A 16610-nucleotide genomic window follows, 5' to 3' on the forward strand; every position below is an offset into this window, starting at 1 on the left:
ACACACACAGACACACACACATACATAGACACATACACACACATACACAGGCACACACAGACACACACACATACATAGACACATACACACACATACACAGGCACACACATACACAGGCACACACATACACATACACACACAGACACACACACACGTTTTGAATTTTGGAATATATACAAATAAATGATGAGATATCATTCGGGAATGAAACTCAAATGCACACACAAAATTCACTTATGTTTCAGGTACATTTCACGCACACAGCCTGAGGATAACTTTACACGCCATTTTAAAAGTGCATTTACTTTGTGACCTATCCTATGAGCTCAGACCCGGAACTTTCCATTTGTGGCCCTCCTTTCATTATTCAAAGATTTTCGGATTTGGGAGCATTTCAGATGTCACAACTTTGGGGTTATTGACACTCATCTTGTTGAGTGAGCAAAACAGATGAAGATTCAAATCCCAGCCCTGTAACCTGCCTAAGCCTTTCTCTTGTCCGCTGCTCCTTCCGCAAATGACATTTACCTGCCGTGTGCCAAGGACTGCGTGAAGCACTGGGGACACAGGGTTGAAAGATCTATTTGCAGAAAGCTTGCTTTCCTGTAGCAAGACGACAAGAAACCTCACAGTTCTGGGACAGAGTGTAAATGTTGTGACAGGTCCAGGACCTCAAGGGAGGTGAAGTTAAATTAGGCTCAGTAGGGTCTGTTTACCAGTAGGCAGAGTATAAAGTCTTGCAGGAGCAGGAAGGCAGGGCAATTCCAAACAGAAGGAACAGCGTGGGGCATGTGTGCGTGTGTGCGTGTGTGTGTGTGTGTGTGTGTGTGTGTGAGCGAGCCTGGCGGCTGCAGTGGCAAACCATGTAAACCGGACACAGGCGACATTTGGTGCTATGCATGGGACAGTTTTGGAGTTTTAGAAAATCCGAATGTTATACCTTTCTGCTAATAAAAGAAATACACCTTTGAAGGTGGGGACTGCACAGTCAGAGAGAGCATGGAAAGATTTTTTTTCTTTTTAAAGCAAATTGCTTTAAATTTAAAGTACTGTGTTTAGGATGGGCAAGGACAGCCATGTGGAGTTCGAGGCCTGGGTGGAAACCATTAGAGCAACGAACACTGTAAACTCCTAGGCAATTCTGGGACTCTGTATGAGGCAGTTCCCAGTGACTCACGGGTGGTGGAGTCTAAAGCTTGCTCTCAAGTCCAGACCAGGGAACTACTTAACTCCCAAGCCTCAGTTTCTACAACTGCCGGTGAGCCAGGTTCTGGTCAAGTGGTCTGAAGCTCTCATTTGTCCTTGGAAAACCTCCACCAGCCTCCACCTCCACCCTCAAATGGGGCCCTCCATCTGGGCACGGCGCCTCTAGAAGCACAGCAGGCTTCGCCAGGGTTTTGCTGGGAAGGGGATACAGAAGGGAGAAGGGGAGCTTCTGTATGTCTGTCTCCAGTTGCCTAGATGCCTTGTCATGGACCCTCAGGCCCTCCGTCAGTGGGATGACAGCAATAATAAGTAATACACAGAGAGCTGGACCCAGTGATGAACACTTGAAGTCCTGGCACTTCAGAGGTGGAGGTAGGAGGATCAGAAATTCAAGGGCATCAGCTATGTAGTTCAAGGGTAATCCATACTACAAAAAACACCTTACTGAAAATAGATGGTAGACGTTACATAGACTTCCCTAAATGTTCAACTTGGAAGATAGATTTGGAAATTCTGTGTCACATGACAATTGATACCTCAAAGCAACAATTAATTCTTTAATTTTTTCATTTATTTCATGGGTGTGTGTGTGTGTGTGTGTGTGTGTGTGTGCGCGCGCGCGCAAGAGGGGCTGGTTAGTTGAAAACACTGTTAGCTCCTTTAGAGGACCCAGGTTCAATTCCTAGCTCCTGCATGCCAGCTCACATATGTCTGTTACCTCAGTTACAGGGGACCAGACACCCTCACACAGACATACATGCAGGCAAATACATACATAAAATAAATTTTAAAAAAGAAAGAGGCCTGGAGAGATGCTTCAGAGGTTTGAGCACTGGCTACTCCTCCACAGGTCCTGGGTTCAATTCCCAGCAACCACATGGTGGCTCATAATCATCTGTAATGAGATCTGGTGCCCTCTTCTGGCCTGCAGACATATATGCAGGTCGAACCTTGGGTACATAATAAAAAAGAAAGAAAGAAATGAAAACATGCTGGGCAGTAGTGGCTCACACTTTTAACCCCAGCACTTGGGAGGCAGAGACAGGTGAGTTCCCGCCAGTCTGATATACAGAGTGAGTTCCAGAACAGCCAGGGCTACACAGGAAAACCCCATCTTGAAAAACCAAACAACAACAACCCCAAAAACCAAACAGATCCCTGCTCCTTCTAAGGCTCTGAGGCCAGAACAAAGACGTGAATTAAATTCCTTACAGACGCCGCGTAGAGAGACCTCGGTCAACATTGTGTGGCTTTCCATCCTAGCTCCCTTTATGTCGGCCATGCCATGGGTTGTCTGTGAGCCTGGGTTTCTCCTGAGTGCAGGGGAATCTGAATTCTCACTGGAGAGATGGGTGGGGAAGTTTAAACAAGTTTCAGCAAGGACTCAGCCATAGCGGAGACCAGCGAGTGTTTATTTCTTCCTCCCCTGGGCTGAGTCTGTTACAGACATGAACCTGTTTTCAAAACTGTTATTTTATGCGGTTCTCACCTCATTGCTGGGAAGCAGGTGTGGAGGGGACTATTTGTGATCACCTCTATTTTGCAAAGAGGAAACGGTGTTCCCAAGGGTTGCAAGGTCACTTGGAATCAGAGAAGACCTGGGGTTTGCCAACCACTACTGGCCTGACACCTTATTATTGCTTATGTCCTGCTTCATCTTGGCCTTGCTTTTTCTCTTGGCAAGGCGACACTTGCTGTCCTAAATATTTTTACCTGGCAATATTATCTAAACCTCATGCATTCACTGCATCTTGAAACTGGCTTGCAGACCTTCTGCCCTACCTATTCCTGCCAAGTTAACAAAGCACGCTTGGGACTAGACCTTACCTCATAGGGCAGCAGCTTCATCTTTGGACAGCATCTTAAGCCAGGCCTTATTTCCCTGTTACCCCATTCCGTTCACAGAAACCCACCCTGGCGAGACCACAGAGGCGGTGGCAGTGATCCTCTGGGTGGTGGGATGCACCTGTCTCTGTGAACAAAGCCTGGGACTCCAGGACAGATGTGAGCTGCTCTAACTACAGGCATGGTTGGCTCCCTCCACTTTTAGCTTGAGAGTTCCATTAGCTAATGCTTGCATCAGCGGTGGAGTTAAAACTTATTATCTATTCTTTCTGTCTTCTTGAGAGAGAGTATATCTGACCTTCTGGGTCAGTGTGCAGAATGGGTAGATCCTGCACGTGTTTCAAACAGACTTTCAAAATTCCCCCCTTAGAATTCTGTGCTTCTCAGTTGCTCCATAAACATGTTCTCTTTTTGTTTCCTTAGCAATGCTAAGGAATGCCACATTAGACATATTACACATAATTAGTATTACGCATAATATTAAATTCACCTTAGACACACTTCATCTTTGCTCCTTTGTTTTGCTTAGTGTTTCCCCCTTGCACTAACCTGGAATGGAGCAGGGATCTTGGTCAGTTTGTTTGTTTGTTTGTTTTTCCGTCTTGTGCTGGAGATGGAACCTAGAAACCTTGGAGCATGCTCAGAAAGTCCTTTCCAACTGAGCTACAGCCCCAGCCCACCACAGTCTATTCTGTTCATGGACATACCCCAGACACTCAGAAGGTGCCAAGCCCAGAGTAGGCACTCAAAATATTAATCCAAAAGAACAAACAAACAGTGACAATGATGATTCAACCACTGTTTTGGAAGGAACCAGCCATACTTCTTTAAGGCAAAGACAACACTGTTCCTAGGAACGAAAGAGGCCATTTCACCAACATAAGCTAACAGCCTGGCAATCTCTCTCTCTCTCTCTCTCTCTCTCTCTCTCTCTCTCTCTCTCTCTTTTTGATTCTTATAGCAAACGTCTTTTGTTCTGCTGTTCAGAAACCAGTGTTCTGTCTTGTAAGACATGATTCTTTTCTCCATGGTCTTGCCCTAAGGATCCAGGCGGGACCAGTGGCTTCATTAGGACACGTGAGCTAAGTTGTATCTTTCAGTTCTGAAATGACCCTAGGAGAAAAAGCCAGGAGCCATCTTGCCTCCACTAGAAGAGCCCAGGAAAGTCACAGAGATAAATAGATGTTGGGTAAACTTATAGGCGTTTTTTGGTTTGCTTGGAAAGGGGGTCTCCTACGGCCAAGGGTAGCCTCAAATTCCCTGTGTAGCTGAAACTGGGGTTGAATTCCTGATCCTTCTGCCTCTACTTCCCAACTCTTAAGATCCCAAGCACGTGAGCATCATTAGCTATCTGCATGACTCTCGGCCCAAGTCCTACTTTGTAGAGTGTGAAGCCCACAGAAGCATGGCCTGAGAACTCTGGCTTAGCCGAGGTTGGGACATCCACAGTTCCTGTCAGTCCTCACAACACTAGATAGCATGTCATCATGAGTTCTCAAGTTTCTGTCCTCTCCCGTGTCTGTCTTTCCTAGACTCTTCTTATCAAGGGTCTAGGATGGTTTCCTCTAGGAGAGGATGAAGGATCTGAAGTCCCTCCATGTCTATCTTGGCTCTGTTCCTGGGCAGTTTCTTTGACTTTGTGGCCATTTTTCAGTTCAGCATACTCTAAAGAGGTCCAAAGATGGGGTTGGGAAAAAGCCTTCCACCAAAGGGTTGTAGGATGAAAAGGGTGGGCTGGCTTATGAAGTACCCGCGGAGCACCGTCTGTCGGCCGGGGCTGTGTTACATGCTGGACTGGGAGGAGAGTATAGCAAAGGGTGGACCAATGGCATCCTCACCTCAGGAGTGCTCAGTGCCCTTAACCAGAAGAGAAGCTGAGCTTGGGAGATCAGTGAGCCCTCAGAGAACAGAAAAGAAGGGCTGATATCCAGGAGAGAATCCACATCTAACCCCGAAATAATTAACTCAAGAATCAGCACTTTCAGGAATGTCGTTCTACCAAGTTATGGGGCAAACAGTAGCAATTATGTTTGCTACCGTCAAGATGAAATGAATCCTATTTACCTGTTTTATGAGGCAGTTCAAAGTGACCCTTTTTCTCTCTGTTCCACTGTCCCCCCACTACCTAAACCAGACACCCAACTGGTTTGTCCCTGATGGCTGGCTGGGATTACGGTCCTAATTTGTTCTTCCTTCATCTGCTACAACCTGCCTGTTTTCTGTCCTTTCTGATAAAGTGAGCACACAGAGGGACTTCTGAGCTGTTTTTGTAGCATGCAGAAGTGTATTAACTGGCATTCCTGTGTCTGCGTCTATAAACCCCTTGTCTTCTCAGTGTGAGATCACCTTCAGGAACGGCGTCATGTCGATGTGCAGCTTGCGTGTGTAAAATTCTTTTTCGTTTGAACATATCAGCCCTTTATTTATACAACTTTGAGGCTCTCCCATCTTCTGAGCTGCTGCCTCCAAGGACCGTGGGGCTCCCTATGAGAGAAGCAGAAAGCCCGACTTTCATAGGAATGATACACAGGGCAACAAGAGCTGATCCAACCCCCTAATATTTATAAAAAAAACATTTTTTTCATCATGACAACACTAATAGTAATTCCTACTTTTATTGTTGATGACATAGGGAACACATATATGTCAAGAACAATTTGACTAGTTAATAGTATCCAGAGATGTGGGAAAAGGGACCTTTCTGGTTGGTGATTATTTCATTCACTACCCACAGCGACCCTGGGAGGCAGGAATCGCTGTCCCCCACTTCACAAATCAGGAAACCAACTTGCCCAGAGCCATTTAGATGTTGTTTGGAAGAGGTAAGATCGTTGTCCAAGACGAGGCTCCTTTTTCCTTCCTTTCTTTTTTATTTTTTTGTGACAGTCTCTCACTGTGCAGCCCAAGCAGGCTCACACTTAGGATTCTTTTGCTTTATCCTCCAAAAGTGCTACCATAGACTATTTTTTTTTTAAAAATGCAATTAAAAAAAAAACCAATCCCTATACCTTCTAGAGAGGTCATCAAATCTGTCTTGAGATATATATGATCACGCGAGATCATATCTATCTTTATTTGCAAACTGAGCCGAGTTTGACGTGTTGGGAAGAGTGATTTGAACAAATGTGCGCTAGCAGGAAGGAAGAACGGTCAGAGACAGGAGACTGGGAGGCCCCAGGGGCTCTATGATCTCTGGGGCCACACTCTCTGTGGTCACCAAAATGAGCAAATGGTGCCACATTTCAGGGCACTCGAAGTTGGGTCTGAAGTTGCCTTTCAGCCCTTGCCTCCCACTGAAACCTGGGCGATCTCAGGAGTGATATGACCAGGTTCTCATCTGTGTCCAATCATCATTGCTTTTGGATGGAAGGACAGCCAACCATCCTAAAACATTTATGAGGCCCTTCTTGCCTGATCCCTGTCTTTTTTTGGCCTCTTTCGGTCCTTCAGCAAATACTTATTGGGTGTCTGTTTCAAGCCCAGCAGAGTAGGGAGAAATGGTGCACACTGAACTCTACTGAGAGGAAGAGGAAACAAAGAAGGAAGTCATGCTTGAATGTGATCTACTTCCGATCTGGAGAAAAAGCAGCAGAAGGACATTAAGGAGAGGCCAAGGCGCTGGGCTGTCACTTTCCTGGAAACACCCACTGCCCTTCTGATCCTCCATCATCCTCTGTGTTCCCTTGGCCTCCCAGAGGATCAGGCACTCCTAATCATGATCTGCGATGACGGTGGAGGTCATGCAGTCTAGTCTGCACTAGCTGACCGTGAGCTCCTTGAGGCGGGAGCCATAGCTGCCTTGTTTCCCGGTTCTAGCAATGCCTGGCTCAGAGACTGCGGATGTAAACATGGTTGATCACACTTGTTGAGCTGCAGAGTAAGAGATGGAAGAGCAGCAGAGGTAACTCAGCTCCCGTCAGACAGGGAGGGCACAAGACGCACCTTTACAGGAAGTGTGCCTTGACCTCCACAGGCCTGACCTCCAAGTGCCACTGGTCCCTCATTTGCAAAGAGAAAAGTTATTGATTCTGTTGGTGCTGATTTGCTGGAGTCACATACATTAATGTGCTATGAGATCACCCTGGGTGGGAATTTGATCAGTTCCATATTTTCTAGGAGACTAACTTTCAGATAGCTGTCTCTCCAGGCAGCCATAAATTACTTGAAAGCATTCATGAGGAATTAGTAGTTGGTGGGTCCCCACAAGTGGCCGTCATTCCAATGAACAACCACATCCACCCCCTTTGTTTTGAGACGTGTCTAAAGATAAAGGTTTCTCTAGAAAAATACATTTTTTTTTGGTCATTTCAGCCTCAACCCTAATCTCTGCCTGCTTAGCTTTTCAGGCAGAAATTTCCTCTCCCCTCTTCCAGTTCCAATGTAAGTTTTTGGTTCAAGCTGGAATCTGACAGGACCCAAGCTGTCCAGCCTCATAGCCCTCATCCTCAGGTTGACTCTTCCACCTAGCCTTATCCTGTCCAGCCATTGGCCAGTCAGCTTCTTTATTAAATCAATCACAGCAACAAATATTCGCACAGTGTAAAGGAACTTCCCACACGTTGGGAATCACTGGATGGATGACAGAAAGCAGGCGACATAATCTGAGAGAAATCTCTTCATCATCTATTCTGAGTTGGGCTGGAGGCCAAGACCTGGTCCAATGGCTGGAATTACTTCAACTCCTGTGTGGAGTTCAATTTGACTTGTTGAAGTCTATACCCTGGACTTGTCTTTTCCTCTTAACAATTCTCTTGGCCATTCTGCTCATCTCCCTTTCATTTAGGAGCTATCAGTTGTAGCTTGATGAAATGCTTTAAGAGAAGTACTGATTATCATCATCATCGTCGTCGTCGTCGTCATCATCATCATCATCATCATCATCATCATCATCATCATCATCATTGATGATGACAATGGTGGTCAAGCAGTTCTACAAATGGATGAGAGCAAAAGAGAGACCGGGAGATGGGAGCCAAGATGATCAAACAGGTAAAGAGGTAAGAAGAAAAAGATGTCAGAGAGTTAGAAGCAGAAAAGCAGGGCCTGTGCTTGGGTGGTTTGTCTGTTCATTAAACAGGTATTTATTGTGGCTACCATGTGCCAGACAAGCTAGCATGGGTCAGCGGGTGATTTTCAATGGTGACTCATCTATGAAGACGTGGTAATAGTGGTAGACTGGGAACTGATGAGGACGGTTGGTGATATGCCTCGGGGCAGTCAGGGGGGAACCTCTGTAGGTATCTCTGTGGTCTGATGATTTTGGAGGTCCAACTCAAGGAAAGTAGAGGGCTGGAGAGATGGCTCAGAGGGTAAGAGCACTGACTGCTCTTCCAGAGGTCCCGAGTTCAATTCCCAGCAGCCACATGGTGGCTCACAACCATCTATAATGAGATCTGGTGCCTTCTTCTGGCCTGCAGGCATACGTGCAGACAGAACACTATATATATAGTATATATTTTTAAAAAAAAGAAGAAGAGGGCTGGAGAGATGGCTCTGTGGTTAAGAGGACTGCCTATTCTTCCACAGGTCGTGGTGAGTTCAATTCCCAGCAACCACACGGTGGGTCACAACCATCTGTAATGAGATCTGGCACTCTCTTCTGGTGTGTCAGCATACATGGAGGCAGAATGTTGTATACATAATAAATAAATCTTTAAAAAAAAAGAAGAAGAAAAGGAAAGGAAAGTAGAGTTCTTGATTTCTAGGCCCCATCCTGACCTTGCGAGCTCCTCTCTGTGTCTGTAGGGTGGAGCAATCAAAACTGACCCACGCAGCTCTGGGGTGTGCTGAGAACTGAGACAGCAGCCAAAAGAGTAACCCAAGGTCAAGGTCTTTTAAAGGGCAAAGAGAAGAAAACCCAGGGGTAACTGGAAGGCAGGGAAAGGGGGTAAGGGTGCAGGCTGGAAGGAAGCAGAGGCCTGAAGCTGTTTTATCACGTGCACAGTTTGGTGGCAATGGTTTAAAAGGGATGGAAAGGTGACCTATTTCAGAGAAAAATCGAAATTCGTCCAGCCCCCTTCCCTATGTCTACTCTAAATATTTTACTATTTTTAGGTTCTGCTAAAACCACCTGGAAGCCTTTCTCTTCAGTAAACGAAACACTAAAGATGAGTGAGTTAACGTGATAAAGCTCATTTGAATTGCACAGAAGGCATTACGCAAAGTGCTTGGCATTTAAACAGTTATCTGACATTTAAAAGGAGAGGGCTGTTAATGAATTCAAGAGCTAATCTTATGCTCTGACGGAGCGAGTCACGGAAAATCCGGGGTTATTATCTTGCTGTAAACATAATGCGATTTCAGTTGAGCCATCAACAGAAGGGAGAGATTGGCTGCATACTGAAACCCGTAGGAACATACATGAGCCAGACTGAAAGGGGATGCCTGTTAAAATTAAGTAAATGGCTTATCATTTCCTTTCGTACTTTTGGATTGTAACATCTGAACCATAGACTCAAGGAGAATGGGCCCCTAGTCATTTCCCCTCCTCCCTTGAGATTTTTTAAAACCTCATGCGCTCCTCCACAGACAGACCTTGGGATAGCTCGCTTTAAAATGAGACTCGGAACCTGACCGCCTACATCTCCACCCAGGAGTCCCGCAGAGTCATCCAAGACAAGGATCTGTCCCGTAGGTGTCCCGCGGGGCCTCCTCCTGATGTCTCCCACTCCTTTCTAATTGGGGTTCCCCACCTTTGTAGCTGCCGCTTAATGGCTCCAACAGGAGCTCCTGTCCCTCATTAAGTAGGCTGCAACACTCTGGCCGTCTAACCGCCTCACCTCCCACGCAGCTCACACCTTCCCTCTGCCTGAGACCCAGCTGCCAAAAGTCTCTGGGAACCTGTGGGCAAGCTGAGCTGTGGGGAAGGAAACAGGAGGAGGGAGAGAGGGCCTGGGTAGCCAAGATTTGAACACACCCCACCATTATCTTAATGCTCGGGAGGAGGGAGCAGAGCCCTGGAGATGCCTTTGTTGAAACCCCTGTGATGTCCTTGAAGCTGTTACATCAAACCTCTGTGCACACAGGGCATTTGTCCCCTCCTGTGAGCAAACTAAAGGAAGAGTCTTGAGCACCAGACCCCCTCCATGGCCTTACTCCTCTATTCTTGGGAGCTTTGAACCCTGGTGGGGAAGGGAGATATGAGAAACTTAGTCTCTAGGTACAGAAGAGAAGGAGGGCTGGGATTTGAACTCCCCCTCCCCACAACCAAATCCTGAAAATGGAAGCTTCTGGAAGGGGAGCTTCACAAGTTCCGAGTTTTGCCATGTAGTTATTTCTTCCTTTGGCTGCCTAGGGCACTAAAATGCAGTAGGATTGGGAACAGGGGTGGGGTTGGGTTGCACATGGAACTCTGGGGGCTCCTGGTGACCTTGCTTCTCCAAAAGGGTGCTTTCTGAGGGCCGGAGTCACTGCAGACACTGCTACCTGTCTCCTACCCAGCCATCCTTGAGCTCAGACCTTTTATGTGTTCAGGTCTCCCCTGCCTGGCAGAGAAGGTGCGTTCTAGTGCACAGAGAGCCACAAAAGACCAGGAACAGTGGTTCTCAACATTCCTAATGTTGAGTGCAACTCTTTGACCCAGTTCCTCATGTGGTGGCGACCCCCAACCATAACATTATTTTCGTTGCTATTTCATAACTGTAAATTTGCTACTGTTATGAATTGTAACAATGTATCTATCGTAAACAATGTATAAATGTAAGCAACTCTGTTTCCCAGTCACCTTAGTTGACCCCTGTGAAAAGGTCGCTTGACTCCCCAAAGGGGTCAGGACCCACAGGTTGAGAATAGCTGACCTGGAAGCTCTTACCCAGCCTCCTAGGGGACAAAGGGCCTGCATCCCACATCGTGTTTCCACCCACCGCCAATGTGCTCAGCTTCCTCACTGGTTCCGTGGTTTCATCCAACTCTGCCACCTGAGGTGCCACAGCCTTTTACGTTTGCCGGGAAGTGTGGGCTACATGTGCTGAGCGGGTCTTTTTAGGAGCAGTGGGCATGGTGGAGACAGTTTGACTTTTAGGCATCAAGGGGTTTCCTTGTTCTCCTCCCATTAAGAATGTTGGTCTCTCTCCCCTCCTTTTGTTTTTGAGATGGGGTCTCCTGTATCTCAGGCTGTCTTTGAATACCCTTCACAGCTGAGGATGAACTTGAACCGATCCTCTGTTTCCTGAGCCAGAATTACAGTTGGGTGCCACCACATCTGGTCCTGTAGTGGTAAAGACGGAACCCAGGCTTCCAAGCACACCAGGCAAGCAAGAGCTCTGCCAACGGAGCTCTGCCAATGGAGCTATACCTCAAGTCCTTCATCTACTTTTTCCTATCTCAAGTTCATAAAAGTTGTTGACATTCTCCTCAGTGTTTATCAAATTAGCCCATTAGCCCCCAAGTCCTGTTCTCAGAAAAGAAATCCAGCAATTCTGGTCCTCCTCTGGGTGAGGGCTAGTTTGGTGATTTCTGTTGAGTCACCGAGCTTTCTGGGCCTCAGTTTCTCTACCTACAAAAAAGTGCTCACTTCATTGTTCTCAAGGAGAGTTTTGAGTCACGAAAACACAGGGCACTTTTGCTCCAGGGCTCCTATTATCTGGAAATAAATCTTATCCAGGAATTCTAATTGATATTGTCCTCAATTTAATTAAGTGCTTTGTTGACACAACACAATCGCTGTTTATCTAGCTTAGCTGGAGCTGGAGGAGAAAACTTTTGAGCCAAAAGAGAAATCTGCTCAACCCCTAGGGAGGTTGGAGCCCAGTGTTTTCCGTGAGGGGGTGCAGAGCTGGGCTTAAGATGGAACCTCCTCTGGGCTTGGGTGATACACCTGCCTTTGACAGGAGATGGGAAGATGGGGGGTGAGGGGTAGAAACGGCTCCTCCCCCAAATTTCTTCCTAATTAGGGCTTCCACCCCCGACTCTGTTTTGTTGGTATGACTTTTCCAGTCTGACAATCAACAGCCAGGGAACCTCAACTTGATTCCTCTATAAAAGGGTCATTTTAAATCTGTCACTAGAGAAACAAGTTGGTCGTGGTGCTTAGATTCCTAGATTGGGTCATAAAAGCTTGTCAACCCCATAATTTAGAAAGACTGTGAAGTTGAACTAGCCCCAGTGATGCTGGGACAGGAGAGGGTTGGAGGAAGAAAATAAAAAATGTCCTCTTTTCTCCCCTGCCTCCTCTCCTCCCCTGGGCCTTTTTGTCCCCTAACCTCTAATTTTCCCTAGCACCATTAGCTGTGGGGTGGGGAGCCCACTGTGTTCCAAGCCCCCCAATTCTCTGCTTCCCTCCTCCCCACATAAGCTCCAGGTCCTGTCTGATAACAGCGAGAATAAGAGAGCTGTAGGGATTCTTCACTGAGCCGCCTCCTGTGTCTGGCATTGTGCAAGCCCCTTGTGCAAGCTGCTTCCCTTACTTCTTGCCAGGATGCCATGGGGGAAATGCTCTCCCTTACACAGAAGGAGACTGAGTCTCCGGTTAAGTAACCTGCTTCAAGCCACAGAGCCAGGAAGCAAGAAGATGGGAGCTAAATGTGCTTTTATGGGATCCCCAATCTTCAGCTAGACCTCGTTGGAGGTGCAGGTCATAGGTGACGGTGGCCCTGGTGGTCCTGACATTCTCATGTGTAAAATGGAGGCCATAACTATACCTACAATTGAGCTGTTATAAAAGTTGGGAAAGATAATCCCAAGTCCTTTGTATAAAACACCCAAACCATCAGCTGCTATTACCTACTATTCAGAAAGACTCTCTAAAGATAATGGGGAGAAAATTGTTCATATTTGTGGGGATTCGCTGTATTGTTCCCTTTACTTTTACATGCGTTTGAAATTGTCCACGATAAAAAGAAAACAGAAGGAGATCTTAACTAGACAGGTGTTGTATGTCACTATGTCACCAGCAACCAAGACATCAGTACATGCAGACTTATTGGAATAATGATAGCCACATAAATCCAACATATAAAACTTTAGTTTTGTAATAAAAAAATAAACCCTTCTAGGAACTCGTTCTTGAATTGTCTAGGGAGTTTGGGAATGGACAGATTTGGGCCAGAAAGGAAGTTTGCTCTAGGTCTTCAGAAATCCTTTGAATCCAGTTTCACCACCAGGGAGATATTTATAAAAATGAGAGGAGGCAGTGGGGAGGGCAGAGGGAGGGGGAAGGGGAGCATGTTTGCAGGAAAGGGCCCAGAACAGTTGCCTCTAAGAGGAAATAAAGAAAGTTGATTGTTGGCATCGATGCTGGAACTCATCTCACACCCTCACAAGGATCTCTAAGGAGAGTGCCAAGTGACATCTCCAAATGAGCACATGACTAGAGCTTTTCCAGGGAGCAGAAAAACCAAGTCCAAACGGCCACCAGCATTCAGCGGCGCTGAAGCCTGCAGGAGGTGAGGGAGAATGCCAACTCAACCTCGTTATCCATACCGTAGTGGTAAAACATGACCACCTCAGTATCATCCTCCAAGGACTGTGGGCTTTTCCCATGAATTATGTATTTCTATGGACTGTGAGTTTTCCGTGACACAGAATTTTCCATGCCAATGAGGTATTTTGTTTGTCAGTTTCTTCCGGTGGCTTTCTTTCATGTTAGACACCAGAATACTAAGAAGAATTAGGTGACAAAAGAAAAAAAAAATCTGGCTTTAAAGCTTGGAAGCTTAGCCAAAAAGTTAAATGGAAGACAAGGTATGGTATGGCTTAGCTGGACGGTTGAAAAGGTTACCTTTAAACCTTTGTATTGTGGTGGGAATAATCTTTTTGTACACTGTGAAGATGTGTCTTTGTCAAGGCACCTTCTGATTGGTTTAATGAGGAGCTGAATGTCCAATAGCTAGGCAGGAGACGGTAGGCGGGACTTCCGGGGAGAAAGAGAGAGAAGGAGAGGAGATGAATCTAGGCAGGGGATGCTAGAAGACAAGAACAGGAAACAGGAGGTACAGAGGAAAGAGAGGTAAAAGGCCAAGAGACAAAACAGATAAATATAAACGCATTAATTTAAGTTATAAGAGCTAGTGGACAAGTTTGAACTATAGGTCAAGCTTCATAATTAATAAGCCTCTGAATTATTATTATTATTTTTTTTGTGAGCTGGTGGCCCAAAGAAAAATCTGTCTACATTGTACAACACAGTGTATCTACAGGTGCATCTATGGGTTTATTGTCCAGAAGGAGAAAGGCTGATAGGAGCTTCAAACATCCCTTGTGAAACAGGTGAGGGCTGTACACAGGCTTATTCGACCCAAACCCTGTCATAGTCAGAATGACAGGCCACCTTTTGAAACCCCAAAATGATACACTTACGACAGTAATATTGGGGATCTTCCCTGGAGCTGCCCTCTCCAGACCCTGCCCGAAGAAAGCCCGCCTTGCAGAGGCTCTACCTTTGAAGGGTATTTAAGATCTGGCCCATAGATTCCCTTCGTGGTTTCCCCTCGTATCTTCTCTTTCTTGGGACCACCTGGGAATATTTTGCTCAGATTAAACCTGGATTTATTAATTTGTTCTGATCTGACTTATTGCATCAGCAGAGTTACTCACTACTGGGGGATTTTTTTTTTACTCTAAGATTAAATATGAATTTATGCTACAGTAAGCTCACCAAAACCTAAACTAGTTAGGACAGGTGAAAATAGAAAGGATGTAAGGAAAAGGGACGTCGTTCCAGTTTGACATAACTTTTAGGAAATTGCCAAAGTTCTGATCTCCAAAGCAACAACAGCAAAACCCCAAACCAAAACGCCCAAGAAACAGCGTGTTAGCCCTTTCTTTCTGAGCTGAAGTTGGTTTGAACAAAGGAAATTGACTAAGGGTAAGACAGGTGAGGCTTGCCTTATTTTATATTTATTTTTTGTTGTCTTTTTCTGAAGGCAGGCTCTCTCGACATAGCTCTGACTGTCCTGAAACTCACTATGTAGACCAGGCTGGCCTTGAACTCACAAAGATCCCCCTGCTTCTGCCTCACTAGTGCTGGGATTAAAGGCATGCATCACTATGCCTGGCTGCTTTATTAACAAAGGGGTGCGGTTTATTCTTGGGAAATCTCAGGTTTGATTCTCTACTGGCGACCTCTCTGGCCTCACAGTTCTGCAAACGAGAGCTGAGAGCCCCTCATGTCCCAGTGACAGAGTCAGGACTGAGTGAACAAGAGAAGTTCATACTTGAGAAGCAAGCTTGAGAATAAGAGACAAATTCTCTGACTCTGAGTCTCAGATAAAATGTTGAAAATGAGTTGAGGTCTAGCCAGGCGGGGGTGCACACACCTTTAATCGCAGCACTCGGGAGGCAGAGGCAGGTGGATCTCAATGAGCTAGAGGCCAGCCTGGTCTACAAAGCGAGTTCCAGAACAGCCAGGACGGTTACACAGAGAAACCCCATCTTGAAAAACCAAAGAACAACAACAACAAAAGCCCAAAAAACAAAAAAAGAGTTGAGGTCCTTTAAAGGTAAATTCGACGGGCCCTATTCAACAACCATATATATACAAGTCTGATTAATGTTAAATTTGCTAAAGAAAGAGTTTTTTAAAAATGATGGTGCAAGCTGGGCAGTGGTGGCTCATGCCTTTAACCTTAGCACTCAGGAGACAGAGGCAGGAGGATCTCTGGGTTCAAGACCCGCCTGGTCTACAGAGCGAGTTCCAGAACAATGAGGGTTACACAGAGAAACCCTGTCTTGAAAAACAACAACAAAAAACTAGGGTGCTTTTTAGCTTGCTGTGCGTTGTGACTCCTGGGTCATTTTAGCTACTACTGGATATAATGTGAGCTTTAAAAACTACTTATTTAGCTAAGGACAGTGGTACACACCTCCAATCCCAGGACTTTGGAGGCAGGGGCAGGTGGATGTTTGTGAGTGGGAGGCCAGCCTGATGGCCTGCATAGTGAGAGCCTCTCAATAAACAAACAAACAAACAAAAAAAAAAACAGGAAAAAACTTATTTACTTATTTTTTCCCCCTTGGGTTTTTTTTTTTTCCCCCAGACAAGATGCTCAGTCTGGGTCTGAAGTAGTAAATTCTCCTGTTTCAGCCTCCAGGAATCCCGAGGTTACAAAAGCATGTCACCATGTTCATCTCGAACATGAACAAACTCTTTATTTTTATTATTTTTTAAATATTTATTTATTTATTATGTATACAATATTATGTCTGTGTGTCTGTCTGCAGGTCAGAAGAGGGCACCAGACCCCATTACAGATGGTTGTGAGCCACCATGTGGTTGCTGAGAATTGAACTCAGGACCTTTGGAAGAGCAGACAATGCTCTTAACCTCTGAGCCATCTCTCCAGCCCCTGAACAAACTCTTTATAATCTTCCTTTCCTTTATAATAGAAAGAAAGAATGAAAAAGGAAAACAATAACCCCAGGAGAATGAAGTAAGGTTTGAACCTAACGCACCCTAATTTCTAGCTAGCTTTGTTGTGTGTACTGTTTTCAAATCTTTCTCTTATGGATGCCTGAGAACAAAACAGAAAAAGCAACAACCATAGATGCAGTCATGACTGACTTAGGATTTTGATTTGCACTTTCCAAACATTCAGTCAAAGTGGGTATGATGTTTTGAAAGA

At 45.7% G+C, this 16610-nt stretch overlaps 1 protein-coding gene across 1 annotated transcript in view; it reads right to left on the minus strand.

Moving 5' to 3' along the window:
- Kiaa2012 (KIAA2012 ortholog) overlaps positions 1-16610 on the minus strand; it is a 97824-nt gene that overhangs the window by 23659 nt on the left and 57555 nt on the right. Inside the window, exon 13 of the mRNA XM_026788872.1 lies at positions 5398-5535. Coding sequence (XP_026644673.1) covers positions 5398-5535 — 138 coding nt within the window. The remainder of the gene's footprint in view (positions 1-5397; positions 5536-16610) is intronic.

This window comes from Microtus ochrogaster, unplaced genomic scaffold (assembly GCF_000317375.1).
Source record: "Microtus ochrogaster isolate Prairie Vole_2 unplaced genomic scaffold, MicOch1.0 UNK8, whole genome shotgun sequence".
Taxonomy (NCBI): Eukaryota; Metazoa; Chordata; class Mammalia; order Rodentia; family Cricetidae; genus Microtus; species Microtus ochrogaster.